General features: G+C 41.8%; 1 protein-coding gene across 1 annotated transcript; it reads right to left on the bottom strand.

Moving 5' to 3' along the window:
• Positions 1–459: 459 nt before the first annotated feature.
• LOC115005839 (tau-tubulin kinase 1-like) lies at positions 460–21,528 on the bottom strand (the record flags this gene model as incomplete). The annotated part of the gene is given in 8 exon segments (XM_029427810.1): positions 460–1,186; positions 1,920–2,679; positions 2,682–2,890; positions 2,892–3,367; positions 19,070–19,251; positions 20,420–20,760; positions 21,094–21,266; positions 21,523–21,528. Coding segments are annotated over 8 exon segments (2,553 nt in total), but the record flags the coding sequence as incomplete, so codon positions are not given.
• Between the last annotated feature and the right edge of the window lie 5 nt (positions 21,529–21,533).

Here is a 21,533-nt window from a genome sequence, read left to right as displayed (position 1 = left end):
GATGTCTTTATGGGAAATGATTCTATTATATACAATTCAGAGCATAAATAAAAATAAAAACACCCAGAAAATAGAATGATTAAAGCATGCCCATTGTCACACCATGAGGAGGAGGAGGCGAGCGGCCGAGCGATTTATTTTGTGTTCACATCCAACTCTTCTTTCTATCCAAGACCATAATGAGTACAGGATATAGGTAGGAATCTATTATCATAATAACATTATTCAGGCATTCAAACCACTCCAATTTGGTCTCTTTTTCTGCCTTGTTATCCCAATAGGAAGGGAAGAACTATATCAAATAATTTAAAAGGTACAGATTTTTGTTTTCCTTCTACAGATTGAATGTATATGTGATATACTTCACCATGCAATGTGAACCAAGCAAGGTACTGTCAATAGAAGAGTAGTATAGCCGTGGACAAGCTGGGAGTACTGTGTACGGTGAGAGTTTTCTGAAACTGGACTTGTTGGAGGCCATGATTCTCAGCTCCAGAAACCAGTCAAATCAGGGTTTAAACCACGGAGCAGAAGACGTATCCATAGCACCATGGCAGCAACGCTCCTGTCCGACAGTTAGTGAAGATTATTGGAAGCCCATGAAGATAGTTCAGTAAGCTGTCCTTGGAAAAAGAATAAGAGGTCCGTGTACATTAAATAAATTGAAGGAGGTGATTGTAACATCACAGTCTAATGTGGAGTCAGGTGAGAACCTTTGAGGCGTATCGTGTCCGAAGACTGATTATACACAAACATGTCTCAGCTATGAGTCTCTTTGTATTATCTAGCGGGCACCACCTTCTCCCTGACATTCGGCTTTGCCTTAGCCGCACCGGCTTGTTTCGGCCTGCTCCGGGCGGGCGTGGCGCCAGAGGAGGTCTGGACGGTGGCTTCCTGCGAGACGCTGCGCCGCATGGCTGTTGTAGTCCTGGGTGGCAGCATAGGGACGGTTGGGGCTCGAACCGAGAGGGGCTGCCTGGACGGACATACTCTCTGAGGGGAGGGGCTGTCAGTCCTGCAGTGGTTGGAGCTAAGGCTGCGTCGGGTTCCAAACAGGACTCGCAGGGGCATTCGAGGGCTGCCGGACGGGCCAGCAGATGGACGGGGACATGAGGAGGAGGACCTGGGCGAGACAGGTTTGGTTTTCAGTTGAGAGCTGAGAGTGCTTAGTCCAATTTTCTGATTCCTGTGGAAAGAAAAGTAAATTGAAGGAGTTATTTCTTTAAGGTGAGACACTACAGGCAAAACATGTTCTTTCTATGCACTGGTCAAGAGAGTTTTGCTATTTTGTTTCCATAACATGTCTTCTTTGAGACAAGTGGTTATTTTACTAACTTTGTCTGTAGTTTTCTCTTGAATTCACCAAAAGTTAGCATGAGATAATTCCTCATTTGCATATTTAAAGATACCATTTCAGAAAACTTGTAATACAAAAAATAATTATCTTAATATAAGTTATCAACTGAAGAGGTTTCATGGTGACATCTATTCGTTACATTGTTTACCTAATTTACCTGTTGTATCAACAATACATATTTTTATAGGCTGTTTTCTCAAAATGAGGTTTTTGTCTAGTCTAGAAATCTCCACTTCAGTAGCACTTACAAACACCAAACTCTCTATATTCTAAAGGTTTTTAGAACTGAGGGGGTTTGTTCATATATCATTCAGAGCTTGATTAATATATTATTTTATTTATGCCTCATTTGCATATTTAAAATGAATTTTCAACCTGTAATACAAAAAATAATAGTCATAATGTAAGCAATCAACTGGTGACGTTTCATGATGATATCTATTAGTTAAACATTTTACCCCATTCACGTGTAGTGTCTCCCCTTAAAGGTTACAAAAATACTTAATCAAACTGCTTCAAAATCAAAACTTGTACACACTAAAAGGGAGAACCAGAATTATACCCGTTAGTGAAGGATGATGCTCCTTTGGTAGAACCGGAGTCTGGCAAGGAGAGCGGAGAAGGAGCAGCAGCAGCGAGCCCCCCTGATGGCCTCTTTATGGGGGTGACAGGCCTGGGGATCCTGCTCCTGCACTCCTTGGAGCCTTGCTCTTCAGTCGTTTTGAGACGGGAGCTCCTCCTGGACTCATCCGAGGTATGCGTGTCCTCCTCTGAGCCGGTGGTGGACAGAGTTTCAGAAGCCCTCCGGCGCTCATCGTCCCCAGAGGACAGGGATGATGACGTCCCAGACAGCATCCTCCTCCTCATCCAGCGACCCTGTTGCTTCTGGACCAGCATGCGGGCCAAGTCCAGCTGCCTGGCCCGCTGCTGAAGACGAGCCCGAGCTGAGAGGGAGGAGGACTGCTCTGAGCCTGAATCCTCTTCAGAGATGAGTACTGGGATACGGCTTCGGATTCTGGGTTTTGTGACAGGTGGTAGTTCTGATCCGGTTGTCTGAAGCTTGGCAGCTTCTTCACTGGATAATGGCTGTTTCTTAGGCTCTTGTGACAGATCTGTATGAACTGGTGACATGGATTCTGGGACAGGCTCCAAAGACTGGGCCAAGACAGTTGACGGACCATTCTCAGTTTTGGGGTATTTGTCAACTGGTGTAGTTGTGTCTGGTACAGACTCCTCTAGAAGCTCTTCTGTCACTGGTGTTCCCTCCTGCTCATGGGTGTCACCCTCTACCGCTGATGCCTTCATGATGGCCAAGACTTCCGGTCACTCTCCTTGGCTGAGTGACCATTGGAAGACATGACATTGAGGTGTGATGTCTCTGCGATATGGATGAAAGTGCGCTCAACTTTGGTGAAGGGCGGAGATGCAGGAGCGATGGGAGTGGAAGGCCTCAGGTCTGACCTGAGAGCAGGGGACAAACGGCCAGTCTCAGAGGGTTCAGGCTGAATCACCTCCCCGACAATGAGGCGGGTCGGTACTGAGAGCAGACGGTGTGGCCAGCTCTCCCTCTAGAACATGATCACAACCAGAGGGAGACTTACGAGTGTCTCCAGGTGAGAAAAGGACGAGGGTTTTGGAAGCGTCCTCCAGGTCAGGGTCTGCATCAGCAGCTGAGGCGTGCTCCCTTTGGCCCCTCTGGTCCTCGGCCATGAGTGTTGAAGGCGCAGCGTCCTGGCTACGTTCAGTGCTCTTCTGACTGGCCTCACTGTTGGACTCACTCTTCGTGACGTCGTCATCCCTTGGCCCTGGAGGTTCTTGGATTTCTTCGTCTGGCGTGGCAAAGCTCCGGCGCTGAGGCAAGGTACCGGTGAGCATAACGGTGAGAAAGTCGGCCCTTTTGACCTGGAGCTGAGGAAGGATGTGGAAATGCTCCTTCTCGTCGCTCTGGCCCTTTGTCCGATAGTCCGGAGAGGTTGGCGACGGGATGCTCTGCTCCGTGGGCGATAACACCTGGAAAAAATACAACAAAACTCTTTATTACAACTGAATCTACTCAAAACAAGACAAAACATCCTAGAAGGAGTTTCCTGATAAGGCTAGCACATATCAAAATCACAATTAGCACTCATTAGCAGCTTTTAGACATGTATGACCAGTGAAAACCATATGAGGGGTGGAATTCAAACATTGTGTCCATCCAGGTAACTGTAACACATTTAATGTTGCTTTCCCTGTATAATGAATAAATTAAAAATGTAATTAAATCTTGTTTACGGTCAGTACTCTAATCCCATTACCAAATTCACTGGGGGTGAAGAGGCTGGTTGACCTTGACTTGTTCAGTAGGCAATTTGTTATAATTGTTTTTATTGTTCTCAATGGGTAGAGCATGCAGCCACCTAGAGAAGAAACGCTGCACACAGTGACTTTTTTCAGAACGTACAACATTTTTCAGCAGTTGCTCAGATCACTTCTAGTTAAAAATCGCAGAACTTTTCGGAAAAGCACTGTCGCTCCTTTTCAGGCAATCCTCTGGTTGATGCTTAAAGTGAAGAAACAATGTCAAACAAATACATGGCATCCAAGATAGCTAGTAAAAAGCAATGAGTAGATAGATGCTAGTCTATCGTACAACGGAGGTGAGAGTGGTGATATGTTGTAAAGATGTAGATTCATAGAAAGAACAAAAATGACAAAATTAACAAGATCATTTGGTCATTTGGTGTCCCTCTCAAATCTGGTCGTGTTGTAGGACAGAGTGCAACAGTTTGCCAGAAATCACAAAGAGAGTCTTGCACTGACCAACTGAAAACCACTCGCTATTTAGCTTGCTAGCTCTGTGCTAGCTAAGTAATAAAGGAGTCAACAATGTCCGCATATCACGCTGGGATTTAGAAATCATTCGATTTTTTTGTCATTAAATTGTGTTACCTCTGCTTCCATCAGTACATACATTTAAAAAGAAAATTATAATCTTTATGACAAAAAATAGAAAGAATGTTTGTTGACGTTTTAGAGGAAGCTAACGTGTGTAGCACTCTTCGTGTTTTAGCTAACAGCTGCTCTTTTAGTAAGAAATACAGCAGGAACTGATGTATTTGCCCCCAAAACCATTTTAATGTTATTTTGGTTGTACACAAGCTTTTCAAGATTGTCTAGATTACATACATTGATATAAAAGGCACAAAAAAATGCATTGCAGAGTTTATCCTTAGACAGCACGCAGTCTGATATCAGGTGATTTTCAAGTGTTTCCCTTCATAAAGATTTAACATACAGCCTGTACATACATACTAAACCCCGCTAATTATCATGCTATTAGAGATTAACTGCAAACCTAATTACTTTCTACATTTCTGTATATATGTACACAGTTATCATTTGGATTTACAAAAAGTTTAAAATACATGCTTTACCTGTAAATTATACAAGCAGTACTGTACAATAATACAGTAGAGTGATAGAAAAAAAACGCTTATGTACTATACAAGTGAAAGACACTCACGGATCATCACACTGAACTTACACTGTGAGCTCTTCAGTCCTCTTAACCTCGACAACAGAAACTCTGCTGTTATTGCAAAAACTTTAAAAGAAACATTCAGACATTTTCTAAAATATTTTTTTTAATCATCCTCAGAGTCACAGCTGACTACAGGATGGACTGCAGATTAGCTTTATAGCTAACACGATACTTGTAAAGGTAGTAGCTGGGCTAGCAGTTTCCCACTGCTATCAGTCATTGTGCTAAGCTAGGCTAAACACATCCTGGACCTCTCTCTGTACTCCACACACAGAGATGTTCTTCTCTGGGGAAAACAACTTATTTCAGACTGAACAAGATTTCTTAAAATATCTGAATGTTTCTTTGAGAATCAACTATTAATGACACACAAGGTTCATACTGATCTGATTAACAAACTGTTGAATGTGGCATAGATCTAAACAAAACTAACATGGAGACGAGTGTTTCACCTCTAAAGACACAATGCCGTTTTGTTCTCTCTACAGACACATTATCTGTACAATATCACCCTGTTATTCCATAAAGATGAGAACTAACATATCAAATATGCAATACAATGGATGTATGGAAGGAGTGTAATACATTTTTTTTTGTCTTTTACATGTATATATCTAGTGTGTGTGATTCATGAGGTATAAATGTTTTGTGGCGGATTCTGAAAAGGTTTGTGGGACTTCAAAGTTATAACAGCTAAATCTGAACTCATCTAGAACTAGTTTTGAGAAAAGTCTCAAGATATAAAGGCTTCGAAGAGTTTTGCATTTAATAAAACCCTTCAAAATGTAGCTTATTTTAGGAGCTAATTTAGACTTGACCATTTAGCAGTACTACTGTTGACCATCACATCTAAATACTGCACTTCTACATATCAGGAATTTGTAATCAATCGAACTGGTGAAATTTTGGGTTTTCTCTGGAAACTCTTTAATATTTTCTTGCTTAAATCAACTGAAACCTAATGAACATATATCTTTTTAAGATTGCAACATGAGGAGCAGCAGTTCAACGGACACGACACTCCAAACAAGATTACATTTGACGTGTTCTTTCAGCCAAAAAGGTCTGTTAACAAACACAAGGGAGTGTCTTATTTTGCAGGCTGGCAATATGTTCATTTGTTGAAACTTTGCACTTCATTAAATGAATAGTTGGAGTCACAGCACCATGGTGAACAGCAGTTGGACAGCCTTTAAGAACACATTTGTTGGGAGTGTACTGCTAGCCTTGCAAGTATTTTCGAGTTGCACTACACAGGTTTTTTGGACAATTTTAAATCATGGGTCATCAGTTTGAGTAAAATCTTTAAAGTTCACGTTGGTTGTTGCGACACTGTGTCTCTGCAATGTAGTTGTGAATCAAATCCTATTATGACCGATGTCCAAAACAGCAAAAATGAGACGTAAAAGTTGTTTTAAAAAACATTTAATTCACCCGGAACGGGCGACTCAAACTGCCAAATATTAAGAGAAGTCCATGATGTTTTTAGCAGCATCATGCAGCATGACTTGCTCCACTAACAATGGATGTAATGTTCACATCTCACAGCATAATTAAAGATTGTGATGATAAGAAAGGCTCAGGCTGCTTCTTGGTAAAGGTCAGCTCCGGACTCACAGCTCTGATCCGTGAGTATCCCCTCTAGTAGCGGTGTGAATTATTTACAAAGAAATCACAGACGTTTCTCAGTCAGAGGTGTATATTCACTGTGTTTAGTTGTAAGTACAGTACAGTGTTGTTTTTAGTCATTTTACAGTCAGAGGTGCGTGTCGTACAAACAGTAGATCTCATGCAAAGAGTGGCGACAGTCGGTAAACAGTCTCTTAGTACGACATACCGTCATTAATGCTGTGAATCGTTTTTTTAAAAGTGTATCGTCAGCATAATAAGCACACTCAAAGCTTTCTACCCCGCCTGTTTCTAACTGAATGTGGCCCTGCGCTCATGGTGACACAGGACAAAACATTGACATGTATCAGTGACAATCTTGTACGTTAGGTGAATCATTTTGCAGGCGTGCAAAATAAAGTTAGCAGCTAGTCCACTTTATACATTCTCTAAGTGGTTGTACTGTAACGCTATGCTAAATATAAAACAGGCAGGACATCCTGAACTCAGCATGAAGCAGCATGAAACAAACTCAGGTGTCTCCTCATCAGACCGGAGCTGGGATGACCCTCCGCACAGAGGGACATGCTCAGGCTGAGCCAATGTTAATGCCTCAAGCTCAATGAAACAGCAGGTGGTGCATATTTACTTAATGTAGCCCTTTAACACATTGAGAAAGCAACCGTTTCACTGCAACAAAATGGCCGTCCTAGCTACTCTCATGTAGTGTACTCCAAACGTTTTTGAACATGTTCAGGAGACACAGCTCTGACTTTGAAGATTGTTGTTCGAGGGACATTCAAAGCAACAAACCACAGAGCGCTGCTTTGGTATGACGTTAGCAGCGACCAAATATTAAACAGGGTTTCACAGCTCAACACTTACAGCCATCACAATGTTCTGATAGTAACGCGGTGGGTACTTAAAGTCTCAATCTCTCAGGATGGAACAAGCACTGATTCTTTAAGGACAATATCTACTGGAGAAATTTACCAGTGAATGTCAAAACAAAGACTTTTGTAAAGATCTTTCTGCAATATGACAAAAGAACCTAGACGTGATATATTTCTCAAACTCGTAACGACATGTTCTTTGTTTTGATGGCTTTTCATTTTGTTGCAAGACATTTGTTTCCTTCAAAAGCGTGGAGACACCATGTAGATGATTGATTATAGCCAACGACACTTCAATCTTTGAATCTGGAGGCTCTGAACAACCAAACAGACTTTTTAAATCTATGAAACAAACTATTGATGCTGTCCCCTCTGCCAAGGAGGTTTGGTTCTCCTCTCTGTTTGTCCGCAGGATTACGGAAAGCCTACTCGCCCGATGTACATGATGGAAGGGTGTTACATGGGCCAAGGAGGCGCAGATTGGAATTGCGGGGCAAGAAATGTTAATTATGTTTCACTTTCGTAACATGGCGTGATAGGGCATTTGTGATGCATTCATGTACTGTCGGAATAATCGGAAAAATGTGTTCCTGACTGGGAAGATTCACACATGCGTCCCCTCGGGTCTATACAACAACTCGGAATCAGCTATTGTTGGTTTAAACACTCTGAGCAATAAAATAAAAGACATCTTCTTTGTAGGCGTCCATGTTGTTTCCACTTTACGAATTAAACATTAACTCCGAGGAGCATGTGAATGCACCATTGGCCTTGGCGGAGGTCTGCGCTCTCCAGGAGATATTCTAGTTGTTCTACTATTCTTACACACCAGTATTTGTGGTGGCACATTTAATAAGTCTAGAGGGAAGACAAACACCGAATGAGGTGAGCTAATCACTTTATTTTATTATTTTTATTAGCTAGGCTTAAGAATCGACTCAAGAGAAGAGTTGTTTTTTAGGAGGGGCATGGCACTTTTCCAGCTGTTGGAAGAAAAGTGGAAATGAGAATGATGTGAAATTCTTTGCAGGGTCAAATTATTTGGAGATTTGTGAGATTTTGTATCCAAATGAGAAGGCCCCCTTTGAAATATCAGTGTCAGTGACAGCTGTTCCACCTCCTCTGTCTCTCATACTTCAACCAATCACTTCCTACGATGTATGTTTGCTGATTGAATGGCCTTTTGTTCTGATGTTTGCTCACACAATAAACCACCAGAATACACATTTTGACCATTTCCTTTGAAGAAATGTACCAGGAACAACCATTTTCTAATGGAGACATGGTTACAAACGTTCACTAAAACCAACAAATAAACACACGTCCAGCTTGTTCCCCATTGGCCAACACTGAGACAGACTCTGGCTACATTAACTATGCGTGCCTTCACGATATAAATGTTACTGACTGTAACTTTATTCTTTCTCATTGCTTGTGAAATGGAGAAAATGGCACACGGCGCTGTGAGTTAAGAAAGCTCTCGCTCTGCTCTACTGGAGCCATTATAGGATTATAGTGGTGGCTTAGTTTATCACATTAATTACATTTTATTCCTGCTCATTTTAAAATCTTCCATCAGATGGATTCTCTTCCTTTCAGGCAGCCATTGTTCTCAGTTCATTTCTGTAGAAATCAACTTGAAATGTGATGCAGATCACACAGCTGTCTCTTCGCTATCGTCATGTTTTCAAAACTCTCCTTGGAGTTAGTTCAAGGATGCTTCAAGTCTCTGAAGGTTGATTTAGATACAAATGAACTGAAACCAATAACTGCCAATCGAAAAACTGAGGGTATGATTTAAGAAACGTGTTAACCACCCAGAACGACCATTTAAATACGTTTCTTCTTTGTTATAAGATCCCACATTTCACTTATTGCATCCGTGTTTTGCCTCCATATAGCGAGACCCTCAGCCCGGCCTGACCGCCTCTCCGGTCGACTCAGTGATAAAGTGCAACAGTGAAATCCAGCGGTCAGAAAAAAGTGAAGGAAGAGGAAGCACGATGGAAGTAAGACAGTGAACCAAACACCCAGCAAGATGTCAGGAAGCAGGTAAACCTCCTCAGAGACCTCTGCAGAATGGAGTTCAACACACAATGAAGATCTTTTCTGGTCAAACTCAAACCATTTACAGATAAATGACCTTTAAGTCACCTTTACAACTCTCTTTAGGTCAGCTGGCTCAAACAGAGACAAGCAGCCTTTAAACAACTCAGAAAACAGTACTCAACAGCCTAAACCTACCATCTGACGATTTAAGAGTCAACGGTTACAATATCTCCACAACAAAAACCCAACATAATCTTATTGATTACATTTCTAATTGACCATCCTTATGAATAAAACAGGATCTACTTCGTCCCCTGGAAGATCTGGATTGAACTCAAACACAACATCCAAACGTGGAGCGATGCAGGTGAGATATGAAACATTAAGTCTCCACAACAACCTTCTGAAGCTTTGGCCAGCTGTGCTTTCTGAAGTTTTCTGAGCCTGTTATCTAGAGATTATGACTTCATTTTCTCATTGTCTCAACATGCTAACGCGCTCACAATGACAATGTCAACATGCTGATGTTTAGCAGGTGTAGTGTTTCCCATGTTCACCATCTTAGATTAGCCTGTTAACCTTGCTAACATTAGCTAATTAGCGGTAAAACACAAGTACAGCTAAAACTGATGGGAATATCATTAGTTCAGCAGTATTTGGTGATAAACCAAAGTAGCTTTTGGACACAATGTTTGACCTGACGACGGTGCTAGATGAAAGCCATGATCACCAAAGTCGTTACATCCATCCTTAGGGGAACGTGAATGTCTGAATCAAATGTCATCACAATCCATCCAATAGTTGTTGAGATATTACACTCAAAAACACAAATGTCAACCTCATGATGGCGCTAGAGAATCATGCTCTGGTGATGTTAAGATATGTTTCAGTCCAACAGGTGGAGCAAGCGACAGATTGTGTCTTCAAATGGAGAGATAATGAAGTCATAATCTCCAGCTGCTCAAAGAAGATATGCAACAATCACATACAAACTACCAGAATTATTTTTTCGTTATCTTCGTGTAACTTTTACATTCTGCCAGTGATACTGTATGATGTCTCCCTTCCCATGATGCACTATGTCACGTTTAACTGCTCAAAACCTTCCCCCGCCTCAATTTGCGGTCTACAATCAATTAAAAATGTTAGTTAAAAAAGATGTCACATTGAACACAGGGCGCTTTAAATGCAAAGAGGCAGCTCTGTCTGCGGGCTGACACCGGCCTCAGCACGGCCACGTCGCGGCCCTCACAGCAAAAGACAACATTTCATGAAAGGAATTAAAAAAAAAACAGTCTAGGAATAAATCGGAAATTAGCTAACTTAGATTAGCAATCGCTACATTCAGCAAAATAATTGTGAGAGGATGTCACAGAAGTTTTTTTTTTTAGTTTTTTTCTAATTCCCAAGTTTTCGTTTCTTCATTTGTTTTTGCAAAAATATGTTTTTGTTTTGTTCACTGAATGTTGTTTATATTGTCAATTTGTTTTCTTTCTTTCGAGTTGAAGTGTTTTGTTATTTTTTTGGTGAAACATTTATATAAATGAATATCGTGATGTCCTTTTACTTGTTTTCTGCTGTATTGTTGTTGAGTTGTGAATCAATATAGTAAAATGTGGGGTGTATTTAGTTTGTTTAATGAAACGTCATTGTGTGTTCACTCTTGCTAATTCGTTTTTTCTAAAGCGTTGCTTTGTTTGTCTTTTTGCGTGTGAGATATTTGCACTTTCGGGCCACCGTACTTTTACCTAGAGACCAGCACGGTAACAGTTTTTGTCATAAAGGCTCAGTTTAGAGATCAAAGTGTCACACCTTCAGAAAACCCTTTTCACAGAGAAAAATCACACTTCTCTCTTCACACACAACATTTAATGAAGCTGGAATCAGAGCGAGACGTTTGAATCACTGGTTTTGTGTCGGTGAAGACGCGTGGTGAAGCGGTGTCGGTGTAGTGCTCGTGGACGGGATGATCGAGGGGAAAACGCCGACTCCAAAGTCTCGGGTCAAAAACTTGATCGCCGGGACCGACCTGCATTCCTGGACGATCGCTCCTTCATTTTAGCAGAAAAAGCAGAAAAATAAATAATAAATAAATAAATGCACAAATACTGGTAAAGCTTAACAGTCTGTTAGCAGCCTCAATCTGTTTCACTTTCCTCTTCTTCACGGAAACAAGAAGGACATATTCAGTTTCACATTATTTCCTCCAGTTTGCCAGGTGCAGAGAGGCTTTTAGAGTTTATTGGCATGGGAAAATATTTCCCGTTGTCAGCACTTTTCTCCTCTTCTTCTGTTCTTCTATTTGAAAAGTAGTTGGTAGAGCTACGTGAGTTTTTCAATGTGTGTGTGTGTGTGTGACACATGTTTACTGCTCATATGGCTTGTTGTGTTTAATTAACATGTGCGGTTATCATCTGGCTCTCAGTATTCATTATGTCTATGTGTTTGCATATGCAGAGCTTATTTAACTGTAATCTTGTTTTTTAAAGGTGAACTCCTTGATTGTTTCCGTAAATCACCATCATGTCCCCACAGCTTTTCAAACTAAAGACAATAAAGACATAATTTTAGGATTTATGGGCACTTTAACTAAACCAGTGAGTGTATCTTTATTTAATAAGTGTCACTTGCTCCATTCGGACTCTTGTGATGAGCATTTGTAACCATTTAATTACGGATGAATCAAATACATTTAAAAGATTTACAGATTCCTCAATAACAAAATAATTGTTAATTGCTGCTCATTAAATTACAGTTCCTCAGTAAGTGATCTACACTGTGTGCAGTCTTTATAGAGTTTATGTCCAATGACTCTGCATATACAGAATGGTGTGTCCATGTGTGTATATGTGTCGTTTATCAGTATACTTCACGTGTGCGCATGTCACATGTGTGTGGTGTGTGTGGTGTTGTGTGCATGTTACATGTGTGTGTATGAGTCTGTCTCTCAGTCCTCTCAGCTGCTGTTCTTGTTCATTGAGCTTCGCTAACATCTGCTGCAGCTGCGTCCTCGACACGTTCAGGACCGAATGTCTGCTCCGCGGGCTGCCGGGCGTCGGCAGAGGTGCCGGCGTGCCGCCGCCGGACCGAGGCATTGGCGGCAGTGATGTGTGCTGGGGCTGCTCTCGGCCGAGCGGCTCCTCTGGATGAAGCTGCCCCCCTCCGTGGGGATATTGCTCCGTCTCCAGGGTGGAGGAAGGAGAAGACGTAGGAGGCCAGCCTCCTCAGCTGATTGGGCCGCGGTTGGTGCCTGTCCTCTTCCAACTGCAAACAGACCAATCAGAGAGAGGGAGGGAGGTTAGCAAGCAGAAAACGACTCTTTATGAAAAATAAATGTATTTTAATGTTTAATTTTCTGCTACTGCTACGTCCCAACACTCTGATTTGTCTTCCTGCCCTCGTCTCCTTCCCCTCTCTGACCAGGCGTTAGACAGGAGAGAGCTGATTGGTGCTCTCACACATCTAAAGCCTTCAGCTGATTGGTCAAAGGTTGCAAGGGGAGGAGCCTCGGGAGAGAAGCTGAGGGAGTGTTGGTGTAAATCTGGCACTCTGTCTACAGTTACAGCTATCAGATAATAGTTAGAAGCTACGGAAAAGTTAACAGAGAGCCAATAGATTGTTAGCTGTGTGGGTTGCCAGATTGGTCAGACTAGCATCCCTCTAGCTGGACAAATGGTGATGAAAATATTTTCCCCCACAAAGAAGCACTTTAAAAGACACACCAGCACGAACACTGCACATACTGAAGCTCACTAGTCTACAACAGTCTGAGCCTGGACAACTGACACTTTGAGCTTTGGATTTCTGAAGGAAAAATTACCATTGGAGATGCAAAAAGAAACAGGGAACACAAAAGAGAGATGGATTCATCAAGCACACAAAACACAGACACACGACGGAGGAAAAAAAAAGGGAGGAAATATGTCTGAACAGAAGGAAAAGGAAGAGGAGGAACAGAAACTGAGTGAGAGAACAGAGGTAAAGGACTATTCCTAAACTGTGCTTACCCCGAAACATCACTTTATTTCTTCTTCTGTTGTCCCAATGGCACCCTCGCTCTTTTCTCTGTCTCCTCAGGTGAGTCAAACGCGACATACTGTGTACTTTTAAAGCGATAGGTTGGGGGGCAAAGGCATCAGTAGTTATGTGGAGGGGGGAGGGAAGAATTGGAGAGGAGTAAAAAAGAGAATGGCAGTCCTCGATGGTTGGCGGCGGAGAGCTCGCTCTGAGTCTAGCGGTGACAATCGACACGGAAATAAAGCAGAGCTCGCTAAAATCTCACTAAAAACGGATTTGTGCACACGCTTCATCACGGCCTTAAAACGATAAGATGTCACACGGCAGATAAAGTGAAATATCAGTGATGACGTCCAGCCTGTAAACAGCAGCCACCAAGTACGGAGGACCAAACCTGACTCATTAGTAAATAAATAAAGGAGTGCATGAAGAACTCAAATGGTCACATACATGTAGAACTGAACTGAAAAGCATAAATGGATAAAGAAAGTCAAGAAATAAAGAAAAAACCAATAAGAAATTGTCCACGAAGAATAAATCCTGCTGCAGGAAAAGGAAATTTAAATCCTCAGGGTGAAAATAAAATGTGAAATCCAATGATTCCACATTTATTCTGCATGAACCCAGCTTTGCATGTTCAGGTTAAATCCTAATGACCCCACACCTTTCCTCTAGCGCCACCATCAGGTCAGAATTTCACAAGAAACACACACACACACACGCACACACACACACACAAATAAAAAAAATGAATGTAATGAAATATCCTGATCTCAGGATTACATCTTTAGATTTTAATAACCCTGTAGGGCTGGGCAATATATCGATATCGTTACAGCATGTAAGTGTCTTTACCTGGTCAACCCTACGATGTCGTCATCGAGGTATTTGATCAAACATATTGTGATATTTGATTTTCTCCATATTGCCCAGCCCTACGTCCCTGTAGTGCCCCCTTCAGGACACACCTAACAGCTGCACTGCTGGGTACAACGCCGCGGTTCATATTGTGGCTGTAATGAGCACTGCGGCCTCTAGGGGGCGCTGGCAGCACTTCTTACTCATCACATTTTCATTTATTCTTCCTAATTGGTCAGGTTTGGTGCTCCATAACAACGTGCTGTTCCTTTGTTTTAAAGCCCGTCCGTTTGTCAGAAGCTTTCAGTTTCAACCGTGTTTCTTTTGTTCAGACACAAACGTTGTTTTAATATTCTTACTTTGTTTCACACAAACTTTCTTTTATTATTTGATATGTTTTATTACCTTCATCTTTAATGTACAGAAAGATCATTTCTTTCTTATCTTAGTAAACCTTATTAGAAAGAAAACCTTATATTTTGGGACTCTGTATACATTTGACAAAACACTCCCTAAATTCTTGAAGGGTTGTCTTTTGTCTCTTCTCACTTTCAGCTCCCAGACACTCATATGTTGTATTTTGTGTGACATGTTGTCGACCAGGTGATCTGAATGTGTTTAGTGAAGTCTGAGCAGCTTGTTGTAAGAACTCAAGACAGTGAATGACGTTAATGTTCATGACACACATTAAGTTTGTGGTTCTCAGAGTTCTCCCAACAACAAACACTCACATTACAGTCGACTCTTACTTATTTTAATTTCCAATAAAGACAGAAATGCATGTTTGCAGTGAGGTCTCTTTGAAGGAGACACATTAACCATAAAACCATCCACACTTTAATAATAGCAGACTCATGATCAACATCATCTCAACACTCGTAGACTATAAAATGAGAAACCTCTTACGGTACAAATCTCAGTAGCAGAATATTCACTGTGAGGTTTATAAAGTTTCTGTTTAGGAAGAATGTTGAAAATGCAAACCCGCCGCATGCTAGACGCTCTTTAAAGCAACTTTTAAAGTGGAAAACAAACAATGCTGGTGGTTGATGAGTAAGAGAAACGTGAATGTTACTGAGAAAGATCTCTTAAAATATATTCAAAGTGCAGGATGTCAGTGCAGGCTGGAGGGTAAACAAAGGAGATCACTGTTTTAATCCGTTTAGTTTACTTTGTTACTAAATCGTTACAAGACAAGGCAACATCCGCCATCTTTGATTGTATAAGACTATTTGCATTGACTTTAATTAAAGGTACCATGTAGGTTTTCTTTGACCACTAGGAGTGCTATGGAGCCGATTGACGGTGGGCAGTAATGCCCCAACGAAGACAGTGAAGAAGACGACCGTTAAGTAAACATGAAGGGAAACAATTCAATATTGATTTGCAAATGTTTTTTATGATCTTTGAGCTCAATTGGGACAAACATGGTTAAATAAACGGGGAAGGATCTCAAGGACACACTTGTGTGTTTTGGTGAGAAACACAGAAACGGGCAGCTTTAATGGAGGAAACCTTTCTTAGTCAGGATAAAGGTACAAGTGACTGATTTCATCACAACCCTGATACTGGACTGTGACTCAGGATCGTGATGAACTGTTGAACTGCATGTTTCGTTAAACCCACAAACTGTGGAATGTTTTTCTTAGGCTTCTTTGGACACAGAACACACAAACAATAAGATGTTGAAGTTGATAAAAGTCACTAGAGCTCCAGCACATCACAGCTCTCATTCACAAATATGTTGTACATCATAGAAAAGAGGTTCTTTATCTTTCTTAGAAAAACTTTCGTCAGACAAGAACGTCAATACTGGACGTTTCTGCAAAACCTTGGATACCGCGATACATTTTTGAATGTTCTCCCTTTCTACAAAGCGTGCACATGGCAGCTGCATTATGGTTTGAAGTCCAGGAAAGATTTATGGAAAATAAAACTATGGTTAAGGTATGATTAGTGTAAGGGAAAGGTTAATATAAAGGTCTGTTTCAGGACCCAAACTCCAGTCCCCTGCATGACAGACGGACTCGCTACACGCCCGTCCGCCACCCCGACCTCCACACCTTTACTTTGCCTGAACGTCGGCACCAGACACAAATAGTGAGGTGCAGATTCCTGGGATACTGGGCTGCTTTTTATTAACCTGGTTTGTTTACAGAAACCTGAACATACTCATAGAATCACCCAAACTGTGTGTGTGTGTGTGTGTGTGTGTGTGTGTGTGTGTGTGTGTGTGTGTGTGTGTGTGTGTGTGTGTGTGTGTGTTGAGAGTAAAACCAGGTGGTGGTGAGACAGTCACTTTGACTTTTTTTGTCGGAGAACATGAGAAAACACAGCAGAACAACAGAAGATGAAAACATCATCAACATCCTGACACAGAAACATCATGGCTCCAAGGTTGAGTCATACAGGAAGTGCTGTTTCTCATTCACTCCTTCAGAATAAAACAATGGTCCAAAGCAAAAGTCATGAGCAAAAAGCAAAGAGATGGAAAAGATTTCAACTCTGCTCCACAACGAGGAAAAGACGGCAGCACCGCTCACACAGCTGAACTGTTTCGTGTGTCACAGGCCGCAGGAGGAAGAATCAAACCATCATCACTTTAACCAACCGCCCTGAACAGAGACACCTGCCTCATCAACGCTCATTAAAGCACAAGTCAGTCAAACACAGTGAACTTTCCCTTTACCTTTTAAAGTTCAAACTAGAAGTGTTGCCAAACTCACAGACAATTTGATTTAAGAAATAATTCAACATTGTAGGAAGTCGTCGTCTCTTCCGCTCTGACAGATTGATACCACTTTCATGTCTGTACGCTAAATATGAAGCTACGGCCAGCAGCTGGTTAGCTTAGCATAAAGATTGGAAACAGTGTGCTAGCCTGGCTCTGTCTAAAGGTTACACAATCCACCTAAAATTCCACTTTACGATTTACCAAGGAGAGTGGTATCAATCTGAACATCTGTCCTCAGCAGGAACGTTAATATCTGTATTTCTCAAAATGTCAGACGACACCTTTAAGTCCCGCTCTCTCTTCTAGCTAGCTTCTGTTCCACTAGCATCTGTGACTAAGTGTATTTTTCTCTAAGAAGCTTATGATCCTGAAAAGCAAAGATATAAAACGACATTCAGCAACTGCAGCTCCCATGAGGCTGTGACAGCAGGCCAATCGTTAATAAGACTCATGAGAAACGGTCTCGCTGAATGCTAACAAAATAATCATAATGTGACATTTGTCTTTCCACTAGTGATGTGACACATCTGTGCGGACGCTTCAACACAACAACAATATGAGAATATGGGATTATTCTGGTCAATTTAGATCATTTCATTGATATACTGTCAAATAGAGGCTGAATAAGGGACAGAACTTTGGCTCTCTAATATCTCATGCTACCATGATAGGTAAGTTAATAACACAATATGTCATTCCTCAAATATACTTTAGGTACGCATACTGTGTAGAAACACTGAACTTGCTGTGTGAAAAAAGCAATTTTGAGTAGATTTTGCATGTGAAATAAAGACAATCTGTCAGTGAAGCCTAAGTAAACATACAGTGCTAACAGCTTTAACTTATCTTCATCTGTTCTTTGATACAGTGGCTTTGAAACATTGATATGGCAGCAACGACAGCTTCTATGTCTTCAGTTAAAGACTATAAAGGGAGATGTATGCATGAGATATCCTGCAGTGGAGCAACATTGTACTTTAAATATCACATGGAGAATGTCCATCACCATCTCTCCCCGCTGAACGTCAGTGCACACTGAACAGAACGACTGCACGTGACAGATGTTCATCACTTACACACCTTTAAAGGACAATTCCAGCATGAGTCCAGATGTTTTGTCGAATGTGAACCGAAGAATCAAAACATCAAACTGTATGTTGATTAGGATCGAATGCATTTAAAAAGTTTATTACTATTGCTCAATGAAGTGAAGGAAACATTTGTATCTAATAGATATCACGATGAAACTCACCCAGTTGATTATTTACATTAAGATAAAGTAAGGTTCAAAAAGTGTTTTTAAAGAAGACATTTTGGGATATTTTTCAATTTTTTAAGGAATACAATGTTATATAAATATTATATAAATTAGGCTGTGAATAATATATGAACCAAACCCTCTGTGAAAACCTTCAGAACATAGATAGGGATGAAACTGATGCATGTTTTAGGTAAGTGCTACTTAATGGAAGACATTACAGGTGAATAGGGTAATTTAACTAATATATATCATCATGAACCTTCCCCAGATGATTACTTTCATTAAGACAATATTTAATTTGTATTACAAGTTCTGTCAAATGTTATGTTTAAATATGCAAATGAGGTATTATCTAATGCTACATTTTGGTGAATCTAGGAGAAATCTACAGATGCAAATAGACAAAGTTAGTTAAACCCTCCCCAGTATTTATCCTGTAGGTCCAGGACTGAACCTGCAACTTCTCTGTTTCTTTTCTTCCTTGAAACTTAAAGTAAAACGCTGCAGAATCCTTGACACTGATGGTAACCAAAGAAGGGAAATCTGGAATTGAGCTGAACCACCGATCATGCTGGATTTGTCCTTTAAAATGTATGTTGACCGACAGATTAACGAGGTGGAGCAGCTGCTGCAGAGCGCCTCCTTGAGGCAGCGTCTGCTATAACAGCAATCAGCGTGATGAATCTGTATAGCAGCCGTCCACTTCCTCCTCTGTCCGTCAACATCAGAGAGCTGAGCTCCCCTCTGATTGGCTGGCTGGGTCTCTTACCGGTCTTTGAGGTCCAATGGGCTCTGACTCTCTCCGGCGGGGGCGTCCTGACGGCAGCGAGTGACAGGGCGACTGGGCGGGGCTACCGCCGCTCCTCCTAGACGCCTCCTCCTCCGTTAGCGTTAGCATCCCCCGGCTGCTCTCTCTGGTGTGGGTCTTTGGACGAACCACCAGCTCCCCTCCTGCAGGGAAACAAAACGTTAACCAGAGTTACAAGAAACTGAAGCGTGATTTACATTCGAATAAATATTAATGTTATTGTCCCTCTGAGGCGGTTAATGTTGTGTAGTTAATCTTACGGACATTAGTCAGCAGAAAGTAATTTAAGTGCTTTTCCACTATGAACATTTTCAGGATGGTTTGTTGAGATGAAATTAAGGAACAGGAAGAGTCCTGTGTCTTCTACAGATGTAATCAGCTTAATCTCTGTGAGTCCAGTACAAATACACCAGGATGTGCTTAGCATAGTTTAGCAGAAAGACTTGATGTTGTAGAGCTGAACTCCATCAAAAGAAATCCACCTTCCAACAACTCCAGTCGGCCTGATTTACATGTTGTATGATGTTTACTGAAAAGCTGTAGAAATAGAAGTGTAACAAGGACACGTTGTGGTTTTAGCAGCAGTTAGCGCTGGAGCTATTTGTTGACTAATAATCGCTGGGAAATCCTGAACCGCTCCTGAACTCGTAGTGGAGTTGTTGGTTTGATCTCTATACGAACAAACACATTCAACTGAACCAGCTTTCTGCACAAGGGAAAAGTTTGTATTTCAATTAGATAGGAGCTAGGCTATAAATCCACCCTGACCCCAATCTTTGTGCTAAGCTAGGCTAAACAATGTCAATCAAGAACCTCATCAAGGAGCCTTGCTAGTTACGTTACTTGTACTGTAAAATTGCACTTTGTAGGTCTGTCGCACTCTGTAAGAGCAAATACTCCTTCAGAATAAAGTGCTGGGCTGGAAATTTGCTCCACTTTATAATAATGTTTTTTTTCCTCAAAAGGTCGCTGTCAGGCTCTATGTAGAGCAGAGAGGGTATCAACCAAAATGTGTTCATATAAAGATGTTCAAGTACCTGATGTTGGCAGCTTATTTGTGGTCATCTCGGTGAGTTTTATTTGACCGGACAGTTAAAACAAAGACTAATTAGACAAAGTTCTTGCACAGCTGCTGGTGATCAGACAACATTTAGCATGTTGTTGAATGGAGGAAAGGGTTTTGTAGAAAAACAGGTTTTTGTTTCTCATAGTAAGTATCGTTTTGGTATCGGCACCAAAACTAAGGTATCATGTTGGTACTAGTATTGAAAATGATACCCAGCCCTGATGTAAAATGTTTGAAGCTCCTACCTGCGGCCCTGAGCCTCCTCCTCTCCTCCTGCTCCTCCAGGGGTCGTAGCTCCTCGGGCTCCTCGTCAGTGGTTCCTGACGTGGTTGGTTGGAAGTCTCGTAGCTCTGCCTCTTTGTCGATGATCACCCACTCTTTGCTGTCAAAGTCCTCCTCCTCGGCCAGCGGGACGGAGCGGATGAAGGCGTTGCTGTGCGCCTCCTGGTCGACGGACGCCACCGACACCTCCTGACGGCCGCTGGCCAGGCGGTCGCCGCGGCAACAAGGATCAACGGACAGCATCTGAGCCGGCTGGGAGGAGTAGACGTGACGAGACGGAGAGCCGAGGATGTCCATCCTGGACCTGGAGGACACACAGGGGGATGTGACGAGACTGTAACTCTACTGAAGACACTAAAGAGTTCAACTTTGACTTACACAACTGTTTATTCAAATTCATCACCCAAGTCGGTCGAGATAAGTCCTTTCAAGTGTCAACTTCTCGAGGGCGAAGATAAGTCAAGTCTAAAGTCAGTATAGACCTGTCTCAAGTGTCAAGTCTTCAATTGCAAGTCCAAGTCTTTTCAGGGAGTCTCAGTTTCAGTTTCTACCTTTGGAACATGTCAGCAACTTTAAAATCCAAACTAAGTCGAGCTTTAACACGTCATTAAACCTCCTCCAGTGTGTTTTAGATCACCTCTGTCCGTAGGCGTCGGCCCGGCCTTCAGCAGCAGACAGACGGTCAGATTCGGGGCTGTTGACCCGGCGGTACCGTAGAGACCGACCCTGACCTGTCGGTGACTCTGGGATTCCACCTCGATTGGGCGACACTGGACATGCCCCTCGACCTGACTCCTCCTCCTGAGCCCCCTGAAGAAGGACAGGAAGTGATTTTCAGTAAGAATTTAAAGACTTTAGGCAAAAATTCTATAAAGAAAGTTTGTTTTTTTGTGGCCTGAAAGTGTTGTGATGAATGTAAGTCAATACAAAAGTGCGATATTTCCCTCTGAAATGTAGCGGAGTAGAAGTATAAAGCAGCATAAAATGGAATTACTCAAGTAAAGTAAGTGTAAGTGCTTGAGTAAAAACAACGACATGAGTGCGGCTGTTTTGTAAAAGTTAAAACCTTGTTCAGAC

This window comes from Cottoperca gobio, unplaced genomic scaffold (assembly GCF_900634415.1).
Source record: "Cottoperca gobio unplaced genomic scaffold, fCotGob3.1 fCotGob3_378arrow_ctg1, whole genome shotgun sequence".
Classification (NCBI taxonomy): Eukaryota; Metazoa; Chordata; class Actinopteri; order Perciformes; family Bovichtidae; genus Cottoperca; species Cottoperca gobio.
Note: the sequence above shows the minus strand (reverse complement) of the source record. Positions and strands in the feature narration are given on the sequence as shown.